Source organism: Patella vulgata, chromosome 2 (assembly GCF_932274485.2).
Source record: "Patella vulgata chromosome 2, xgPatVulg1.2, whole genome shotgun sequence".
NCBI classification, from domain to species: Eukaryota; Metazoa; Mollusca; class Gastropoda; family Patellidae; genus Patella; species Patella vulgata.
In genome coordinates this window covers 78,306,765-78,325,826 of record NC_065880.2, presented here as the reverse complement: position 1 = coordinate 78,325,826, position 19,062 = coordinate 78,306,765, and the positions used below count along the sequence as shown (strand labels likewise).

The 19,062-nt window shown below is 33.6% G+C and overlaps 2 protein-coding genes across 2 annotated transcripts in view; both read left to right on the top strand.

The window, feature by feature from the left end:
• The window catches only part of LOC126811766 (28S ribosomal protein S31, mitochondrial), a 101,128-nt gene that overhangs the window by 63,562 nt on the left and 18,504 nt on the right, over nucleotides 1-19,062 (top strand). The window lies entirely within an intron of this gene.
• On the top strand, nucleotides 130-18,928 carry LOC126811756 (uncharacterized). The gene is made up of 30 exons (XM_050537644.1): nucleotides 130-218; nucleotides 718-857; nucleotides 1,012-1,072; nucleotides 1,367-1,515; nucleotides 1,863-1,928; nucleotides 3,362-3,429; nucleotides 3,879-3,952; nucleotides 4,084-4,142; nucleotides 4,338-4,407; nucleotides 4,853-4,926; nucleotides 5,105-5,213; nucleotides 5,746-5,840; nucleotides 6,236-6,420; nucleotides 6,805-6,872; nucleotides 7,100-7,928; nucleotides 8,090-8,194; nucleotides 9,022-9,125; nucleotides 9,243-9,360; nucleotides 9,859-9,929; nucleotides 10,938-11,019; nucleotides 11,407-11,532; nucleotides 12,389-12,568; nucleotides 13,824-14,021; nucleotides 14,155-14,235; nucleotides 14,491-14,562; nucleotides 15,725-15,838; nucleotides 16,041-16,265; nucleotides 16,831-16,992; nucleotides 17,666-17,752; nucleotides 18,550-18,928. The coding sequence occupies exons 15-30, from the start codon at nucleotides 7,839-7,841 to the stop codon at nucleotides 18,724-18,726; spliced, it is 1,992 nt and encodes a 663-aa protein (XP_050393601.1). The 5' UTR covers nucleotides 130-218; nucleotides 718-857; nucleotides 1,012-1,072; nucleotides 1,367-1,515; nucleotides 1,863-1,928; nucleotides 3,362-3,429; nucleotides 3,879-3,952; nucleotides 4,084-4,142; nucleotides 4,338-4,407; nucleotides 4,853-4,926; nucleotides 5,105-5,213; nucleotides 5,746-5,840; nucleotides 6,236-6,420; nucleotides 6,805-6,872; nucleotides 7,100-7,838; the 3' UTR covers nucleotides 18,727-18,928.

The following is a 19,062-nucleotide window of genomic DNA, read 5'->3' as shown; positions in this document are numbered from 1 at the left end:
TTCTACCCTTTGTGCATTTATTACAGTTTAAAAAGTAAATTTAGATTTTCAAGAAAGAAACAAATGACTTGATAACAAAAATGAATGACGTAGCTACCTTGACCTAGTTTTAGTATCTCCGCTAGCAGACGACAGCAAAGCGTGCACTCAGGAAGTGCATAGAACTAGGTAGAACAAGAAGACTAATGGATAGAACAACTTTTTAACTTATTACTATTGTACGAAATATATGTGAAAACCCCTCGCTTGCCTATAAAAATAATATTATGTTTCTTGCAGTGGAAGGACTGATCGAGTGACTATCTTTAGCTAGGCCTACCAAAACTAGATCTAATAAGATTTATTTAGGCCTAGAATTTCGTAGAAGGGAGAAACCTCATCTCGACACATCCACTGTCATCGTAGCTAGGCCTAACAAAAGCATTGGACTTGCACTTGACTTTGCAGGCAGCTTGATCTTAACTTGAACATGAATTAAATTAAAATTTATTCTAGATAATGTGTGTTAAGTGGGCACTTTTTATCATCTTGCACTGTCCTCGGTGACTTTGATTTTGTTAATGTTATTTATATTAATGTCAATGTCAATGAGATGGAAAGAGTATGAAATTATGTATATGTAGGGTAGATAGGCTAAGCAGGTTGCATGCATAGGTAGGCCATAAATTGATGCATTAATTTTAATATTTTAATTATTTATTTCTACTTGTCTTGTAGGTTTAAAAAACGAATTCAAAGTTCTGTGGAGTTTTTGTAAAATCAGTGCTGTTAAAATGCAGATGCAGCAGCCGCAGCAGCAACCTGTATTTAAACCGCTGAATTCTTCAGAGGGATCAACAAGTGTCTTTTCCTTTGATGTAAGCATTCCTTCAAGCTACATACTATTATTATTGCCAACCATCTCCACTCTCCAGATCATAAACCATATCCATTTCTTCTTATTCAATAAACAACAATTATTGTTCTTTGTGATGTTCAATTATATATATCTACTTATCAATTCTATTTCAGTCTTCCAGATCCAGAACATGTCAAAATGATAATGCAACTTTTCAAATAGCAAGACCAAATGGTAATATAATAAATTTTGAATATTTAGGCCTACATTAATTTTAATTACAAATTAACATAGAATTTTGTCAGATTAATGGAAATTTTATCTAGGCTATATTATTATTCAAGGGCATCAATTAAGAGTTGAATTGATAGAAACCTGAATTGCCTGAATGTCAAAAGGAATTGTATAAGCTTACATGAGTTTTTGTGAACAGATATTAAGTGATCAGTACATCAGTAGCCTACAATCAAGTGCCACAAACATATTTTGTCATCTTTTTCATTTTTCAAAAAAATGACTTATTTTCAGAAATGCAGTCCCAAGCACCGAAAATATCCCAGCAAAAGGAACAAAACGTTGGACAAGAGAGATTATCATCTTTGCATGCTAAACTTCATCAAGAAGCAGATAAAATTCGGAAATGGAAAGTTCAGTCAGAAATTGAACTGAAACATAAGGTTTGTGCACTTTAATATAATCACCAGTCAGTAAAATCAAAGTAAAAATAATAGCCCCTTGTTTTTATACATCACTTTTCATGAAGGAGAACTAGCTTATATGGTTCTCACAGAACCTTATGACACCCTACAGACATGGGATAGTAATTTTTTAAATTGTTTTTTAAAGTTTCCTGGGATTGTTCTCCCAAAATTTTGGGAACCAATTGCTGATGTCATATGAACCTTAAAAAGATGGAGATTTTAGAATGCAGTAATTTGATTGCTTCTTTCCTACTTTTTGACTTCCTTTAAAAAGCTTACAATATTTTAAATACCTGACAATGCTATTTAATTACATTTAAAAGGAAAAGAAAATCCAGGAAGCAAGTACAACTGTTGAGGCTTTGAGAAAGTCAATTTTGGAGCTGCAGGTAGGTTAGGCTATACTTTGTTTTGGACTTCAAGAAGTAAATCGTATGTCATGGATATATTTGAAGGACAATGCAATACAAGCTTTGAAATAAAATGAAATGGGGTTTAACGTCCTACTGTTCTGCTCCGATTGAGCTAATGAAGACAGGCATATGCATGGGTGTGGACTTAGGGGGGGATGGGGGGGTCAGATTTTCAGGTTTATATCCACATGATTGTGAGCTTGTTTCTGCATATCTGGACTAAATCGGGACTTGGAACAAGAATAGCCATTCTTCAAGCATCAGTTTTCGGCCAAATCTATTTCAAGTGTGCACGAAGCGTTCCTCATTATGTTCCCGTCTGTCGAAGCTCTTCTCATCTCACACTGCTGGACCCTGCTAGTTCCTGCTCAGCCGAGCGATCCTTCAGCCCTCTGCGCCGTATCAAACCTTGGCTGTGCAACTCCATAGCGCAAAACCGACTGAACCACTTGATGGCATGTGCGGTGCATAAAGACCCCCTTCATGTCGCCAAGATATTCAAAGAGAATAGTCCTGATCGTAGAACGAACGTCAGAACGTCTTTGGACGATTCACTTAACTTCATGAACAATTAATATTTATGCAGCTTTGATGTAGGTAGTCAATTTTTCCATATTATCGTAACACTGGTACAGTAAACTGTTCGTAATTATTTATTTTGTTTGGTAATGAAATGTTCCAGGTTCCAGGGTTCGTCCGTCCCCCCATCCCCCCCCCAAAAAGTTATGACAAATCCACGCCCTTGGTCATATGCCATGCACACAAAGTGCTATGAGGGAAATTTTGCTCGGACAGCAGTGCTAAGACCTCTTATCTCGAATTCCAACTGCCAAGGGATCTTTTACGTGCACTCCAATGTGTACACGGGGACTCGTTTTATTGTCACATTTGAATGACTAGACAGCTGTCCTTCTCAGGCCCCCAATCCTACACCACTGACAAGGGGATACCACACTGGAAAATCCAAATGAACTTTCTCAGCCAACACCGGGAGCAATCCTGCGACCTCCAGTCTAGCGAGCCAGCACCTTACCCACTTAGCCTCAGTTGCTCCCAGCCTTGAAATAAGACAATTTCAGGCACATATTCAGGCAATGTCAGGTACTGGTTTATTGTAACAGAGATCTGGAAGTCTGGAAGACTTGCTTTTTCTGACAAACCAACAGAAATATCCATTTTGTAAGATCCAAAATTTCCAGAATGTTTGAGAATCACTAAAGGTCCCTTGGAATGTCTAATTGCACAAAAGTTTATTTTGCGTATAATTGGTCTAGATACACTAATAAATATATGTGTAATTTTAATAAGACATTAATAAATGAACAACAATCATGCTTAAAGTGCAAATGAATTGTACAGTTAGATTTTTAGATTTGTATTGCTTGAACATAATATGCATATAATTACAGCTACAGAATGAAAACTTGAGCTTGAAATTAAAAGAGGAAATGGACCATAGAGAAGATATTTTAAACAAGTAATTAAAAGCATAGTGTAATAGAATAAGTGAAATACATAGTCAAAAAAGTTTCCAGATAACCTAAAATTTGTGATGACATGAACAAATTGTATTTGTAATATTTCAGATATTTTTTAATAATGAGGTTAAGTGATGTAGTGGTCTAGTCTAACTAAACTGTTGTTGTAAAAGTTTCCAGATAACCTAAAATTTCTGATAACATGAATTTTAGATATTGTTTAATTATGAGATTGAGTGATGTAGCGGTCTAAAACATTGTGTCACCAATTCTGTTCATGGTACAATACTTGTAAGAACAGGAATCTATTGTGAGATTTTGTTGTTTTCAATTCTTCTTCTAAAAAAGGCCCTGCATGCAAGCAAACAAATGAATTAAAAAAAATACTATACATGTTAGTCCTAAAATCACCTACTTGATCTATGAAACTTTTTTTGCTGAATTTCAGGATCCACTGTACAAGGGATCTCTGCAACATATTGAAAAATCACACCACACAAATGGAAGAAAAACTTGAACACTGTAAGTTATGTTCTATTCGATTGGTGTTTGTTTTGTATCTATTCTTTCTTTATGAACTATATAAGCAGTTGCTGAAAACCTGACTGGGGAAGCGAAATAAAATTGAATAAATTAATATCAAATTATTTTAGGTGAAACTGAAAAAACAGAATTAAAATATCTTGGAAAAGAACATCAAGAGCAATTTGAGGTAAATTACAGGATTTATTTATTTATTTATTTTTTTGTATTTTTTTGCACTACGAAATGTCCATTATAAAATAAAAGTAAATTTTTTTTTAAAAAAATGACCATTATAATAAATATAAAAAGTAGAAAATATTTGTTAATGTGTTGTTTGATAATTAACCATTGATTTGATTATAATCTTCTTTTTTTTTAAAAGGAACTATCTAAGCAGTTTCAAAAACTAGAACTTTCTTCAGTGGAGAATCATAACAAACTTATGAACCAGTGTAAGCTTCTATTTTAAATTCTATTGAATTTTGACAAATATTCTTTATATAACCTGGAAAACATTGAATAATGGATACATTTGTCTCCAGATCGAAGAAACGGCTATAGAGAAAAATACAAGTAATATATTCAGTAAACATAAGGGGGGGCATTAGAATAATCATAACAACATTACACTAGCTCTAAAATACATGTAGTGAGAGCCTAGATATTTCATAATTACAGTATGTTATCAGTATACTGTTTAAATGACATTTAGTAATTAAACACATTAAATTAAACACAAAAGTTCTATGGAAAACAATTACTGCATTTTTAATCAGAGAATCAATGTCAAAACAGCTCTGTGCATATTATGTAATCGTCTTCCATAGAACTCTTGTATTTAATGTTTATCAGATCTGTGATTTATGCAATACTACATGTACTTTAACTATTTGACAGTAAATCTAGAAAGAGATGATAGAGTTAAAGTGGAGAAAGATATGGAAGACAAGCTATCTAATGCAGAGGAAGATGTAAGTGAACTATTGTTATTGTGTGGGGGTTTTCTTTTCAAAGGGGAGTGAGGGACACTTCCCTTAGTATTAGTAGTAAGTAATTAGGTGAAGTAGTATTTTCATTTCCCTACAGTTTTAATTTATTCTCAGTCAAATTTTAAGGTTTTTCTTATTAAATTTAATAATTCCATTCCAGCTGAAGGATTTAATAGACCAGTGTGATGAAAAGGACATTGAAATAAGAGAGGTTCGTTCAAGACTTCAAAAGAATGATGAAACAATTCACAGTTACCAACAAGATATTGGTAAGTCATGAATTATCGTACCACAAGCTTAACCCAACTTCCTGCAATATGCCTTTATAGACAGGGTTGTCGAGCCATCCCCAATTTTTTTTAATGAAACTTCATATGTGACTATATATTAGTTCTTGGATGACTTCGAAATTGTCAATTATTCAACGAGTCATCACCCTTGCCATATAGTAAAAATGTGAGGTACGTTAAAAATAACTTGTGAATGCATTAGATTCTTCATTTAAACAATTTTGATGAAACTTGGAATGGCTAAATAGTAAAGAGATCAAAGACGGGTTCAAATTTGAACAAGATTCATCAATCATTTGCAGAGTATATCTGCATGTCCTTGATACAGTGAAAACATGTTAAAAAGTGAATGCAATATAACCTAAATTGTAAATCTGACATAATTCTAATATTTAGCTTCATATCCAGAAGCAGAAGATTGAATTTGAATGAGATTTGTCCATCAGTCATGAAGTAATTGCCCTTCATAATGATTGCATTACAGTCTATATTTTAACTCTATTCCTTACAGAATACAGCAAACAAAAAGTAGAGAATTTAAATACAGAATTATCTGAAAAGGACATTAAATTGCAAGGACTTTTTGATGAACTGAATGCAAATTTGGTAAGATAAATGTTTTAGAACATAAGATTTATCAGAGTATTTGAGAGACAAAAGCTATAACAGCTTTACTTCACCAAATTGTTATGATGGTGATATTAGTTTTTTTCTCATTCAGAAAGTACAATCACAGATTACAGTAATATCTTTCTTTTCTAGTTTAATCATTTACTGCTATATAATCTTAGTATAAATATTTAGTAATGAAATATTTCTGTTCAAATATCTTTTATTATCAAAATTTCATCTTTTGGAAACATTTTGAATCTGATACATATTGGAAATTAATGGATTTATTTTTACCCAGTAAAATTGAAAAACAGATATCGCAGAGCATTTAGTCCTACTATTAAAGTGAATTCATTCTGTATAATCTATGTTATTTTATTATGTACCAGGAGGAGAAGAATGTGTTGGAGATTAAGATAAATAACATAGAAATAGAGCTAGAAGACAGTAAATCTACCATTGATAAAATGGAACAAACAATGTCATCCAACCAAACTAAGTTTGATACAAGTATTGATGTACTACAGAGAGAATTAGAATCCGCTAGATTACAACTAGAGCAGACCAAACTACTGTAAGTCTTTTTTTTATATATACTAAGTTTAAAACAATTTGCATCGCGGTATTGTGGTTAAATATAACATGAGAAAAATTAGTAACCTTTAAATCGCAACTTGGACATCAAGCTCTTGGGTATAGTATAAACTGATGTAAAAAAAACAAAAAAACTGATGGTATGGACATGGATACTAAGTACATGGGGCCATGTTAATGTCTAAAAACAATTTTTTGGTAAAAAAAAAAAAGTCAAAGACCAAAGTTTGTATAATCTGAGATCCTATACAAATATCTCAATCTCAGTAACCAGAAATTGGAAACAAATTTTTGAAGTGAAAAATGTTGAAAGACTAATTGCTATGGAGACAGTACGTCAATTAAATACGAAAACTATTTTTAGGCTGAAAGAAATGGAAGTTAAAATGGCAGAAGGAGTTTCAATATGTGAAAATTTAAAAAGTTCCAGGGGTAATTCTTTTTTCATTTAACTCTCTTGGATTTAATATCCCTGATTAATATCAGAAAACATGACATACCTGAATTTGACATTTTTGTTCAAAATTACACTTAAGTGTGACCTGACATTGACAAAGAAATATAAATAAATAGAAGTACATTTTTATTATTTTTTTAAATTGTCTTTGGATACATTGGTGACTGAAAAATAGATTGTAATTATTATTATTTCTTTTCAGATGTCCTGATCATGGAAAAGTCAGAATTAGAAGCTAGAATTTCTCAACAAGAAAATACTTTGGTTTTTCAATTTCAATACATTTTTAAAAATTTACTTCAATAATTTTGTGTATAAGATTGATAAATGAAATGAAATGACGTTAACGTCCTACTTTTCTTCATCTGGTCTATACACAGATCACAATTCTATGGAATACACTGTCTATTACTGACAGACATTTCGACTGGGCATTTCAAGCCTTTCCTTGATAAACAGTAAATGTATTCCATACACGAACATACACACAGACATCTTTGATATTATTTATATAAATCAGATGAATGTATGGTATAACTTGACTCAGTGTGTAAAGTTCTGGTGCACTAAACTGGGGGACTGGGGGTCTCAGTTTCAATTCCAGTATTGGCTGAGAAAGTTTCTCATGATTTTCCAGGGTAGTGTCCCCTTGTCGGTGGTGCAGGACGGAGGGCCTGACAAGGAACAGTGTCTAGTTTTTAAGATGGGATGAAAAAATGAGGTAGCATGCATGTGAAAGACCCCTTAAAAGTTGGAATTTCAATTGAGTTCCAGGCAAAATTTATCTCATAGCACACACTGCATGGCATATGCCCATAGAAAAGTAGGAGGTTAAACCTCATTTCATTCATATATAACTTGACAACATACACATATGTATATCGTGAAGATTTTTAAGTTAATTTTATTTCCAGGAAAACATTCAGGCTGAAAGAGACAGTATGAGAGAAGAATTACACAGATTACAAACTCAGCTAAATCTGACTACAACTGAAATTGCAGAAAAATGCACAATATTTGAGGAGTTACAAGTAAGACCATTATATTTGAAAACAAGTAATCAATAGCAATTAAAATCTTCCCTCAAATAGTTTTCTATTCTGGTGATGACCCTCAGTTTCATTTATGAGGAATATTAAAATGGATGACTTAAAGTTTAACATGTTGGTTTTGGTTTTTTTTTTAAATTCAGGCTGTTAACAGGAATCTTCAGGATAGAATCAATGACTATGAAATATCATCAAAAATCATGGAGAACACCATACAGACACAAAAGAAACATTTAGATTGTAGAGAAGTAATTCATTTCTATCAAAATAATAAAGTGCCATGCACATGTTGTTTAAAATATCCCCTGTTATTAGCGCTTGTTATTAGCCCCTGTTAACAGTTGATAAAGGGCTACCGCCCGAAATGCCTCCTGCCTCTAATAGATTGCTCCCTTCTTGCCCGTGCTGTATCAATGAGATCCATGCTGATCTGCACTGTTCCAGGGATTCTTTCAACCACTACGGTACTTTTATTATGAGTAAGGAGTTAACTGGTCACAGTCGTGGAATTGTTTAAAATACCTGTTCATTAATATCAATAATGTTAATAAATATAGAGAAAGTCCGCCTTGTTTAAACTTAGAAGTATGTGGTGTGCTATTTCTGTGAAGTTCAAATGATTTGTTCACAAAACATTATATCACATGTAATATAATTAGGTTGAGATGCTACACCAAGCCTGTTCCTTATATATTACATTGTTGGGAGCCACGGTAGCTCAGTGAGTAAGACACTAGCTTGCTAACCATAAAGTTTCAGGTTTATTGTCAGTGCTGGCAGAGAAAGTTCCACAGGATTTTCTGGCATGGTTTCCCCATGTCAGTGGTGTGGGATGGAGACCCTGACAAGGAACAGGGTCTAGCACTTCAGATGGGATGAAAAACCTAGGTCCCGTGATTCCAAATAATAGTAGGCTGTAGTGTCGCTCTCGGTACAAAATTTTCCCATAGCACGCTGCATGGTGTATGCCCGTCTTCAATAGCCCAGTTGGTGCAGGAAAGTAGGATCTTAAACTTCATTCCCGTAACAAACCATTTTCGAGTTTCTTCATTCTTTTTTCTTTTTTTTTTTGTAGGAAGTAATTAGTGAAGGAATAGTGAAAGAAGAAGAATATATTTATAAACTTAAAGAAATAAATATGGAAACAGAAAAACTTCAACAGAAATTGAATAAAGAATGGTTTGTATAGGATTCACAACACAAAACTAGAACCAAAAAATATTAAATGAATAAAAAAAAATGCTGTTTCAATTAGATATAAAACCCAATACCAATGATGTCTTATATTTTATACAGTGATATAAATGAGGAACTAAAAAAGAGTTTGAAAGAAACTAAAACAGAAGAGCAAAGTAAAGAAAAGGATCTCATTGTCAAGGAAAAGGAAATCAATAAACTGAAGAAAGAATTGGAGGTATGTTTTGTTTTTGTAAGATATGTTTTATTCACCATAAATGAATGGGAGATTGGGGAACTAGCAAAATGCTCCACAAAAGTGTTAATCAAAAAATGAAAATGTTATTCATTAATTTTCATAAAATTTTCTTGATCTTGATAGACTTCATTTACTATTAAAGATACATTATGGGAGATTCGATAACGAATTGGCAGTTCTCACAATAATAGTTAAAAACTAGATAATGTAAAGGCAATTTGCTGAAAATTTTCATTCAAATTGATCCTACTAAAGTCAGTACGATAAACAGCATAGTTATGCAGTAAAGACCTGCAATAGACAGATTTAGCTCTTGCATAATGTATGTTTAACTTTTAAAAAGCACCTTTCATCAATCATTTTCATTTAAGTGCTATCATACAAATCATTTTACATCAATAATTTATCAAAATTACCTATTAAAATACACCTAATTATAAATAATAAAGTAAATATTTCGTTTGTTTGAATTTGCAGAAACAAGACAAAGAAAAACAAAACCTTACAGGAGAAATTGAAATAATTCAAGCGGATTTATCACAACTGAGGTAATTATTGAAATATCAGCATATTGTGTCAGATATTGTCATCTTTCCAACATCTGAGAGCAAAGTGCTGGATCATTAACCAGGCGGTCTGGGGGTTGATCCCAATGTTGGTCGAGAAAGTTTCCCCTGGTGCAGGACAGAGAGCTTGGGAGTGGGAAGGACAGTGTTCTTTTGTTCTGATGGGATGAAAGACTGAGGTCCTGAGTACATGTTGGCATGCAAGTAAAAAAACCCTAGACAGTTGGAATTCAAAATATAAGTAGGCCATAGCACCGCTGTCCTGGCAAAATTTCGCTCATAGCACACTGTATGGTGTATAATATGCCTGACTTCATTAGCCCAGTCGGTGCAGAAAAGTGGGATGTTAAACCCCATTTGATTTCATTTCCAACATCTTGTAATGATTTTGTAGATTTTGTTTTTCGGAGTAACAGGGATTCTTTGTTTGGCATGCAAATTGGGAAAACGATTGTTCAAAAATCACATGTGTTGGTAGTGTTACTGCCGTTGTCATTGAAACTTGGTTAACTGTCATACAGGTGATAGTTTTGGTGATTCAAAATTGCTAGGACTGTTCAAGTACCGTATGTCAGTTGGCATTAGCTTGGCCTATAATGATCATTACTACCCTTGGTCATCAGTGTTGCGGATGATTGTGTTGAATATAGCTTTATACCTTATTTGTTGTCAGTAGTCTGATTTATTGACATGTTAGTCTATTCCAAAGAGCAGTACTATAGACACAACTCCTTATTTCTGCAGTGAGTTAAACCAGAACATTTCTGTAGTGTCAAGCAAGATCAATATGAATATGGGTGGTCTAGTCCTTTCGATATCTCAGCCATCTGATTGTCTAGAGAGTTGATTATAGCCTTGCCATGTGAGTAAATGCTTAAATCAGAATTTATATAACATTTGAAGTCGGAAAAAAGACCTGCTGTAGACAGATTTAGCTCTTACATAATGCTCCTTTTGAAAAATATTAATATGAATTTAAATATTTTATAGGTTAAATCAGGACAGCCTTGAACAGGAAATAATACAACTGACACAGGAAAATGACAGATTACAAAAACAACATGATAAGACAGTGAGTTTAACATCCTTACAATGAAAACTTTAAATATAAACTTTAAATATTCTCTGAATACAATCAATGAAAACTTTAAATATAAACTTTAAATATTCTCTCCATACAATCAATGAAAACTTTAAATATAAACTTTAAATATTCTCTCCATACAATCAATGAAAACTTTAAATATTCTCTCCATACAATCAATGAAGACTTTAAATATTGTTTTAATACTCATTTATTTTGATTTTAAACAGACATTTCATATTCAATCAATGTTAAAATATTATCTATATTATAAATTGAAATTATATGTACATGTATAAACTAAAAGACATTTTTCAAATATTGGGCTTTTCAATGACTAAAATAATTTAGTATTACATTCCTTTGAAATTACAGGACAAAAATTGGAACAATGAAAGAGAGACAAAGACTAAAAAAATGACTGAGCTGGAAAGTAAACAGAAGGAATTGAAAAGTGACATTGTTTCAAAAAATAAACAAATCAAAGAACTTGAGAAGGAGGTATTGAAAGAACAGTTTCAGATTATTTTACACATTGCTGAAAGATGCACATTTATGTTTTTCAATTTTGCAAATTACTCTTAGGTGCCCAAAAGGTGAGGGATCAAAGAAAAGGAGCTAATACTAGAAGTCTATATAGATTTTGTTGGTTTTTTGCTCTACTTGAAAATTGGCTATAAATATATTTATCACTAATCAAGGAACTGAGATGGCTAAGTCACTAAGTGAAAAAGGTGCTGGCTCACTAACCTTGCAAGGAACAGTGTTTAGTTGTTAGTTGTTCAAAATATGTAGGGGGATCACGTGGCTAAGTGGGTAAGGCACTGGCTCGCTAGCCTGGAGGTCGGGTGTTTGATCCCTGCATTGGCCGAGAAAGTTCATCTCGATTTTCCGGCGTGGTTTCCCCTTGTCAGTGATGCAGAACGGAGGGCCTGACAAGGACAGCTGCCTAGTCGTTCGGATGGGATGAAAAACCGAGGTCCCGTGTACACATTGGCGTGCACGTAAAAGATCCCTTGGCAGTTGGAATTCGATAAAAGAGTAGGCCGTAGCGCCGCTGCCCGGGCAAAATTTCCCTCATAGCACACTGTATGGCGTATGCCCGTCTTCAATTAGCCCAGGTTAGGTGCAGAAGAGTAGGACGTTAAACCCCATTTCATTTCATTTCATTTCAAAATATGTAGGCTGTAATGCAGCTGTCCAGACAAAAGTTTACTCATAGCACACTGCATGGCATACACCTGACTTCATTAGCAAGGATGGTAAAGAAGAGTAGGACGTTTAATCTCATTCCATCATTAATCAGTGTATCCATGAATATTCTGTAAGCCTAAAATGATTTCATATTATTTAATAGCTGAAGACCACCAAATCTAAGTTAGCAACACAAACTAAATCAGCTGAAGATTCAACCAATGAAATAGAAAAAATGTCAGAAGAGCTTGAAATGCTGAAGACAATGAAGATTGACCTGGAGGAGAAACTACAAGCAGCCAATAATAATGAAGTCAAAGTTTCATCAAAATTAAGGACAGAGGTATTACTCATTTTTTTTTTTTAGATTAGGATTGCTAATTTAGGAGCTTGCTGTCAAAAATCTTATTTCAATTACTTTTATTTTTTTTTAAAATACATCATCATTTCTTTCCTGGAATTGGTGGCAATGCAGAGTATACACGGCACAAACTTTCTCATTTTGGGACTAACAGATGGTACAAATGTATTTCAATAATTCACTTGCATGTGGAATCTTTAGCAGTTTTAGGAAAACAGAGGACCTGTTGAAAACCCATGAGGTTGGACAGGCGACCCTACTCCTAGGATCAAAATCATGCCACTTAAGACTCTATGACATACCTTATGATCTAAAGCGCATGAGTTTGACCATCAAACCCATCTAATGCAGGAGGAGGGTGGGTGGATGGTGGAATGGTTAGCGTGTGCGCACTGTATCATAAGGTCTGTCATTGAGTCAACTGGCATGGTTTCGATTCCCTGGTTGCATGTGACAAGGAGTATGGTCACCTGTCCAACCTCATGGGTTTTCTTCGGGTCCTGCCGTTTCCTCTCACTGCTAAAGACCTCTATGCACAAGAGAGTTTATATAGGCTTTGCCTGTTCCCCAATCCCCTCAGTTTCTGAATAAATATTGTTTATAAAAAAAGATTATTGAATTAAAATTGAACCATATGTTAGTCCCGAAATGACCTAGTTTGTGTCTAGTGAACTTTAAACCCCATTTCACTCTCCCTTACTCTAATACAGAGCCTATATAAGCCAGTTTTCTAGCCAGTACATGTATAATCTGAGAATATAAAAGAAGGGAGTAGAAGCTCTGATTAAAACTTGAATGTTTAACCCAATTGAAGAAGATATTGTTAGAAAGATAACTGAACACTGAAAAGTGTGATATTAGAATATTGACTGTAAAAGAGATACATTTTTGATTTTAGGGGTTTGGGAGATATGTGCACAAATTGAGGGTGGGGTCAATTTTAAATATATATGGTTTAAAGACCCGAAAAGAAGTCGTCAAAAGAGAAGAGATAACTTGAACAATTTTCAAGGAACATCAACAACCCACTATACATACTATTTTTAACATAAAGTGAAATTAGATTTTTAGGGGTCTTGAGCAGTGGGAGAAAACCTGCAAGATTTGAAAGACAACTTTATTCCGTGTCACGTACAAGTTGACTCAAAGACACGTGTTAAACCATTTGACCCGCACCCCATGTCAATAAGAATTTCATAGCAATTGATTATGACTTGTACATGCCTTTTTTCATAAGATGGCCGATATAAAGAATCAGCTTCACCAAGCAGTAAAAGATAAAAATGATAGTATTGGTCGAAGTGATGCTCAAATTGCTGATATGATGGCTACTCTTCAGAAGTATAAAATGGAAAACCAGAAAATTGTTGATCAGAAAGAGAAAGAGCTTGATTCCCTGAGGACAAAGTTTGATCAGTCATCAAATCTGAAAGAGGTAGGTATAAGTTTGTAAAATATATTACAGATGAATCTCAAGTGTTTTAATACTGGTAGTTTCTAAGGCTTATATAATCTAAGTTTTTTGATCCCATGTTGGTTTAGTATAATGTTTTTATATTCCTAAACAGAAAAACAATAAATTATGTGATGACTTGAAGAAAGAGACAGATGAATTGAAGAAGAAAATAGATGATCTTGAAAAAAAAAAGGTACTGTTAGAAATTAGATTGGAAATCTTTTAAAAATAGATACTTGCTTCGATCACCATTACAATAAATTCATAGATTTTTTATAAACAAATACAATTTCTGAAAAAATCAGGTCACCAAAATTCTATTTTTTATGATGTATTGAAACAACTTGTCATTACTCAATTTCGTTTACTATTTGTAGTATAACAGTTTTTACTGAATTTTGGATTAATATAAAAAGATTTATTGGAGGACTATATTTAATTTTTTCAGAGGAATTTATCACAGACCAGTAACAATGATGGTAAAAAGATAAAGGAGCTTCAATCAAAATTGGAGAAAAAGGTACAAATTACCCAATAATAATTAACTGAGGCACAATGACTGATGTGCCAAATAATTTGAATTCATAAATAATCAATCTGATCAAATGGGTTTTAAAGTCATAATTTTCCCACAAACTGGACAAATGAAGGTTGGCATGTGCCATGCAGTGTGCTATGAGGGAGATATTTTCCTGGACAGCGATGTTCCCGAATACTCCCGAATAATCTTCATCAAAATTCTAACTACCAAGGGTTCTTTTAAGTGCACACCAACTTATACACAAGACCTCGGTTTTTCATACCATCCAAACAACTTAAGGTGATATTCCTTGTCAGGCTATCTTGTCATGCTGAAAAATCTCTAGAACTTTCTTGGCCAATCCAAGGACCACCGTGGCTTTGGTAGAATTTAAAGATACATTATATAAGATTTAAATAAAGAGCTAGCCATTCTTGCTATAATAGTTCGAAAATAAATAATGTAAGATAAATAATTTCAAAATTTCATTCAAATTACTCTATTGCGATATTAGCCTTTGAAGGTTTGACAAGACGTGTGCAATAATTTCAACCACTGTACTAGTTGTTCGAAGCTAAGTCTTGCTCCTCCATTTTTAGCTTAAATCAAAGTATGGCTGAACTGTTCTAATCTGTTTAATATCGGAGAAATCCAATCCATCGAGGGTTGATTATGGCCTGGATAAGTTAATTAATGTCTAATTAATAATTTAGATAACATTTCAGGCCTAAAGAAAGACCTGCAATAGGCAGATTTAGCTCTTGCATAATGTATGTTTAAATAAAGTTTATTCTGTTTAATGCAGGGTATTAGCCAATGAAACGGTCTGTCTAGTCAAGATATGCACAGAATTTTGAGAGACATGTATAGCGCAGTAGGGAACAAAACAAAACAAACGTTAAACATCAATATATCATGTGTTTTAGTCAAAGATCACATGGGTGACCCCTGACATGACCTCCCTCACAAAATCTATATTACATCTGTATTTTAATCAAATGAGTAAAAACTGTACATATATATTCTTTTTTTGAAATTACTAATTGATATGTTAAACATTCATATTCCACAATGTAAGTTTACATGATAACAAACTAGAACTATATCAAATGATGCCCTACTGTAATATGATATATTGCTTTGTAAGTTATTTTTATTTTAGGAAAAAGAAATAAAGGAATTGACAACAAAAGTATCAACACCAAAAGAAAAAGCAGAAAGTCAAACAATCTGTACTCAAACAAGTCCACCACCAATACAGAAAATATTTAAAGAGGTGTGTACATACAGCATTAGTATGGGGGGGGGGGCGTTTGCAGAACTCCTGGAAGAGAACACTTGTTGAAATGTGCTTTATGTGAACAAACCATCGATTGTTTTCCATAATTGTGTTGTGTCTTTCAATAGGTTGATAAAGCTATAACTAAATGTATGCTGTACTGATGAGGACCTGAATTTCTTTCTTCTTTTCTTTTTAGGTAACAACGCCACTTCGTAAGACCTTTATTCCCTCAACACCAAAAGTACATCCAACTTACACACCAAGGACAGTTCCAAAAACTCCTGTTGATGAAAATATGACACCTCAAAGAAGCATACTTCGTGGTTTGAATAGTGTTTCAAAGAAAAGACGAGTTGCTTTTATTCCCGATGACGAGAAACACGATTCAGATTCTTCCTCTTCAGAATTGATGGAAGTTGAGGTAGGTACCAGTGCAATGTATACAGCCCAGAAAAATTCCTAAGATTTAGATACATTTATATGTAGTTTATTTCTTTGTTTATTTGACTAAAATCAATTTATTTAAATAAAGTAAATGGTAGTTATTGTGAAAATGCATTTTTTTACAAAGGTTAACTGTAATGTTTATTTCTCTATTGAAATTTATTTGTCAGACACACAACTATTTTTCACCAATCTTGATGGTGTTGGGGCTATACAATGATAATAAAATTGACATACTTATAAAAGGGGGAAAATATGTGCACTTAGATCAAAAGGTCTGTCATTAAGTTAATAGACATTGTTTCGATCCCACCCTTGTAATTATGGTTGCCTGCATAACCCTGTGGGTTTTCTCCCCACTTCCCAATTGATGAAAGACCCTAGTTTGTATTTCTCTCACAAAAGATATTTTATCAACTCAATGAATTGAGATCATCAGATGTGGTTTATCAAATAATTTAAGATTGATATAAGGAATATGTATACATGTATTGGTTTCTTGGGATCTATTTATTATTTTATAAAAAATTTCACACTTATAGCCAGATGACATTGAGAGATATAAGAAGGGAAGTGCTACACCAGTTCATATTAGACCATCACCAAGAACACCATTAACAGTATGTAATAACGCAAAGAAAATGTCTATGAAAACACCACCTTTACACAGAGTACCTAGAGATCCTCCTGTCAAGCCAAAACAGGTTTGTAACCTTTTAAATTTTCATTTCATATGAGCAAAAGTCTTTAACAAATTTTGTAGAAATGGGGTCATGAAGAATCCTGTTTTATATGTAAAAAGGTTAAAGATACATTCACGGGTACAAACTGGGTGATTTGATGATAAATTTGGACTAAACACATATTCAAACTAATTAATTTATCATAATTTTGCTTCAAATCCTTCTCAAAACATTGCAATAAAAATATCGACCGAAAGAGGTCATGTTTGTGTCACATGACTTACCTCACTCGGTACCTAGCAACGGGTGCGAATACGTCTAACTCTTCATAAAGTTTTTCAAACATGTACAACAAGCGCTCAATCTCCGCGTGCAACCTACTAACACTACTAATCGTTGGGCTGTCAATTAGGGAAACCCTTACATTTTTGTCCTGTATGCGCCCCATGAGTGTTTTTCAGGCAATCGAGTATTTTTCTAGTAAGATTGGATATTTCTACTTTCCATATATACCAAAATTGCCATACTTTTATTGGAAATAACCACCCGATAAATACTTTTCTGGGAACGTATCTTTAAGGAGATTAAATATTATTGTTTTATACAACCTGCGTAACCAAATTGTATTATTTATTACGTAAACATTTAATATTGAGTTTTTTTATTCAATAAATTTTGCACTTTTATTTTCCAGTCATCATTGAAAGGCTTTTTAGAAAATGAAAAAGAGCAGTTTCAAACATTGTTTCCAAATAAAGAGGGTCAACAAAACAACAAAAATGTAAGATTGCTTTTCTCTTGCATTTTGGTAACCACTGAAAACATTGATAATCAAGTTAGGGAGCCACAGAGGATCACTGAGAAAGGTTCTGGCACTAACAAGGTTGCTGGGATTTATTCCCAGTATTGGTATAGAATATTCGCTGGGATATTCCAACATTGTTTCTGGTGGGGGAGGGGGAGGGAAATGGCCGAATAGTTAGCGTTGTATCATAAGGTCTGTCATTGAGTCAACTGGCGTGGTTTCGATTCCCTGGTTGTATGTGAGAATAGGGTCATGGGTTTCCTCCCACCATGATTTCCTGTCAGTGGTGCAGGACAGATGGTCTGGCAAGGAACAGCTCTAGTCATTGGCGTGTATGTAAAAGATTCCTTGACAGTAGGAATTCAATTGCTGTCTGTGCAAAATTTCCCTCATAGCACACTGTACAGCGTATGTCAGTCTTCATTAGCCCAGTTGGTGCAGAACAGTAGGACATTAAACTCCATTTCATTCATAGTAGTAACCTGAGAAAAGTAGTTATAAATACTGTTCTTGACTGCAATAAAAACTTTAAAGGAAATTGTTGAATTAATCTATAATGTCATGTAATGGGTGGAAGAACACCTGGTTGGGGTGAAGGAGAAACAAAATAATCCCAAGCAAGAAATTCATCAACACTAAAAGAGTTCATTTCAATCTAAGACAAGGATTATTTTGCTTTGGATTATCCCAAGACAAGATAAAACAAGCAAATCTATTTTCAGTGTGGTTTCCTTTCAGACTTTGTATTGATATATCCCTTTTTATATTTTTAGCTGAAATCCATCCATGCAACACCTACAACCAGAACACCTTCAAATAAACCTCCACGCTCCAAATTCTTCTCTGTATCACCTAAGCTTCGTAAAGAGGGACATCACAAATCTGATAAAGTGGAAGATATGGCCTGGTTTGATTTGGACTCTGTTTTTGGTTTTGGTCCTGAAGACTGAACTGTATAAGATCCATTAAATATCTTATTATTGTAAAGTAATGCTGATCCAACATAAGATTTCTGTCCCAAGGCAATAGTAACTTAATGCCATCCACTGCATTAGGACGGGAGTCTTATTTTAAAAAAAAAAAGGAAACATCTGAGTTTATCAAAACTATACAGTTATATGGGACAACAATCACTGGTTTATTATACACAAGCACGACGTTTCGATAAGTATTCTCTTATCGTTATCAAGCACAAGCGATAAGAGAATACTTATCGAAACGTCGTGCTTGTGTATAATAAACCAGTGATTGTTGTCCCATATAACTGTATAGTTTTGTTATGTTTC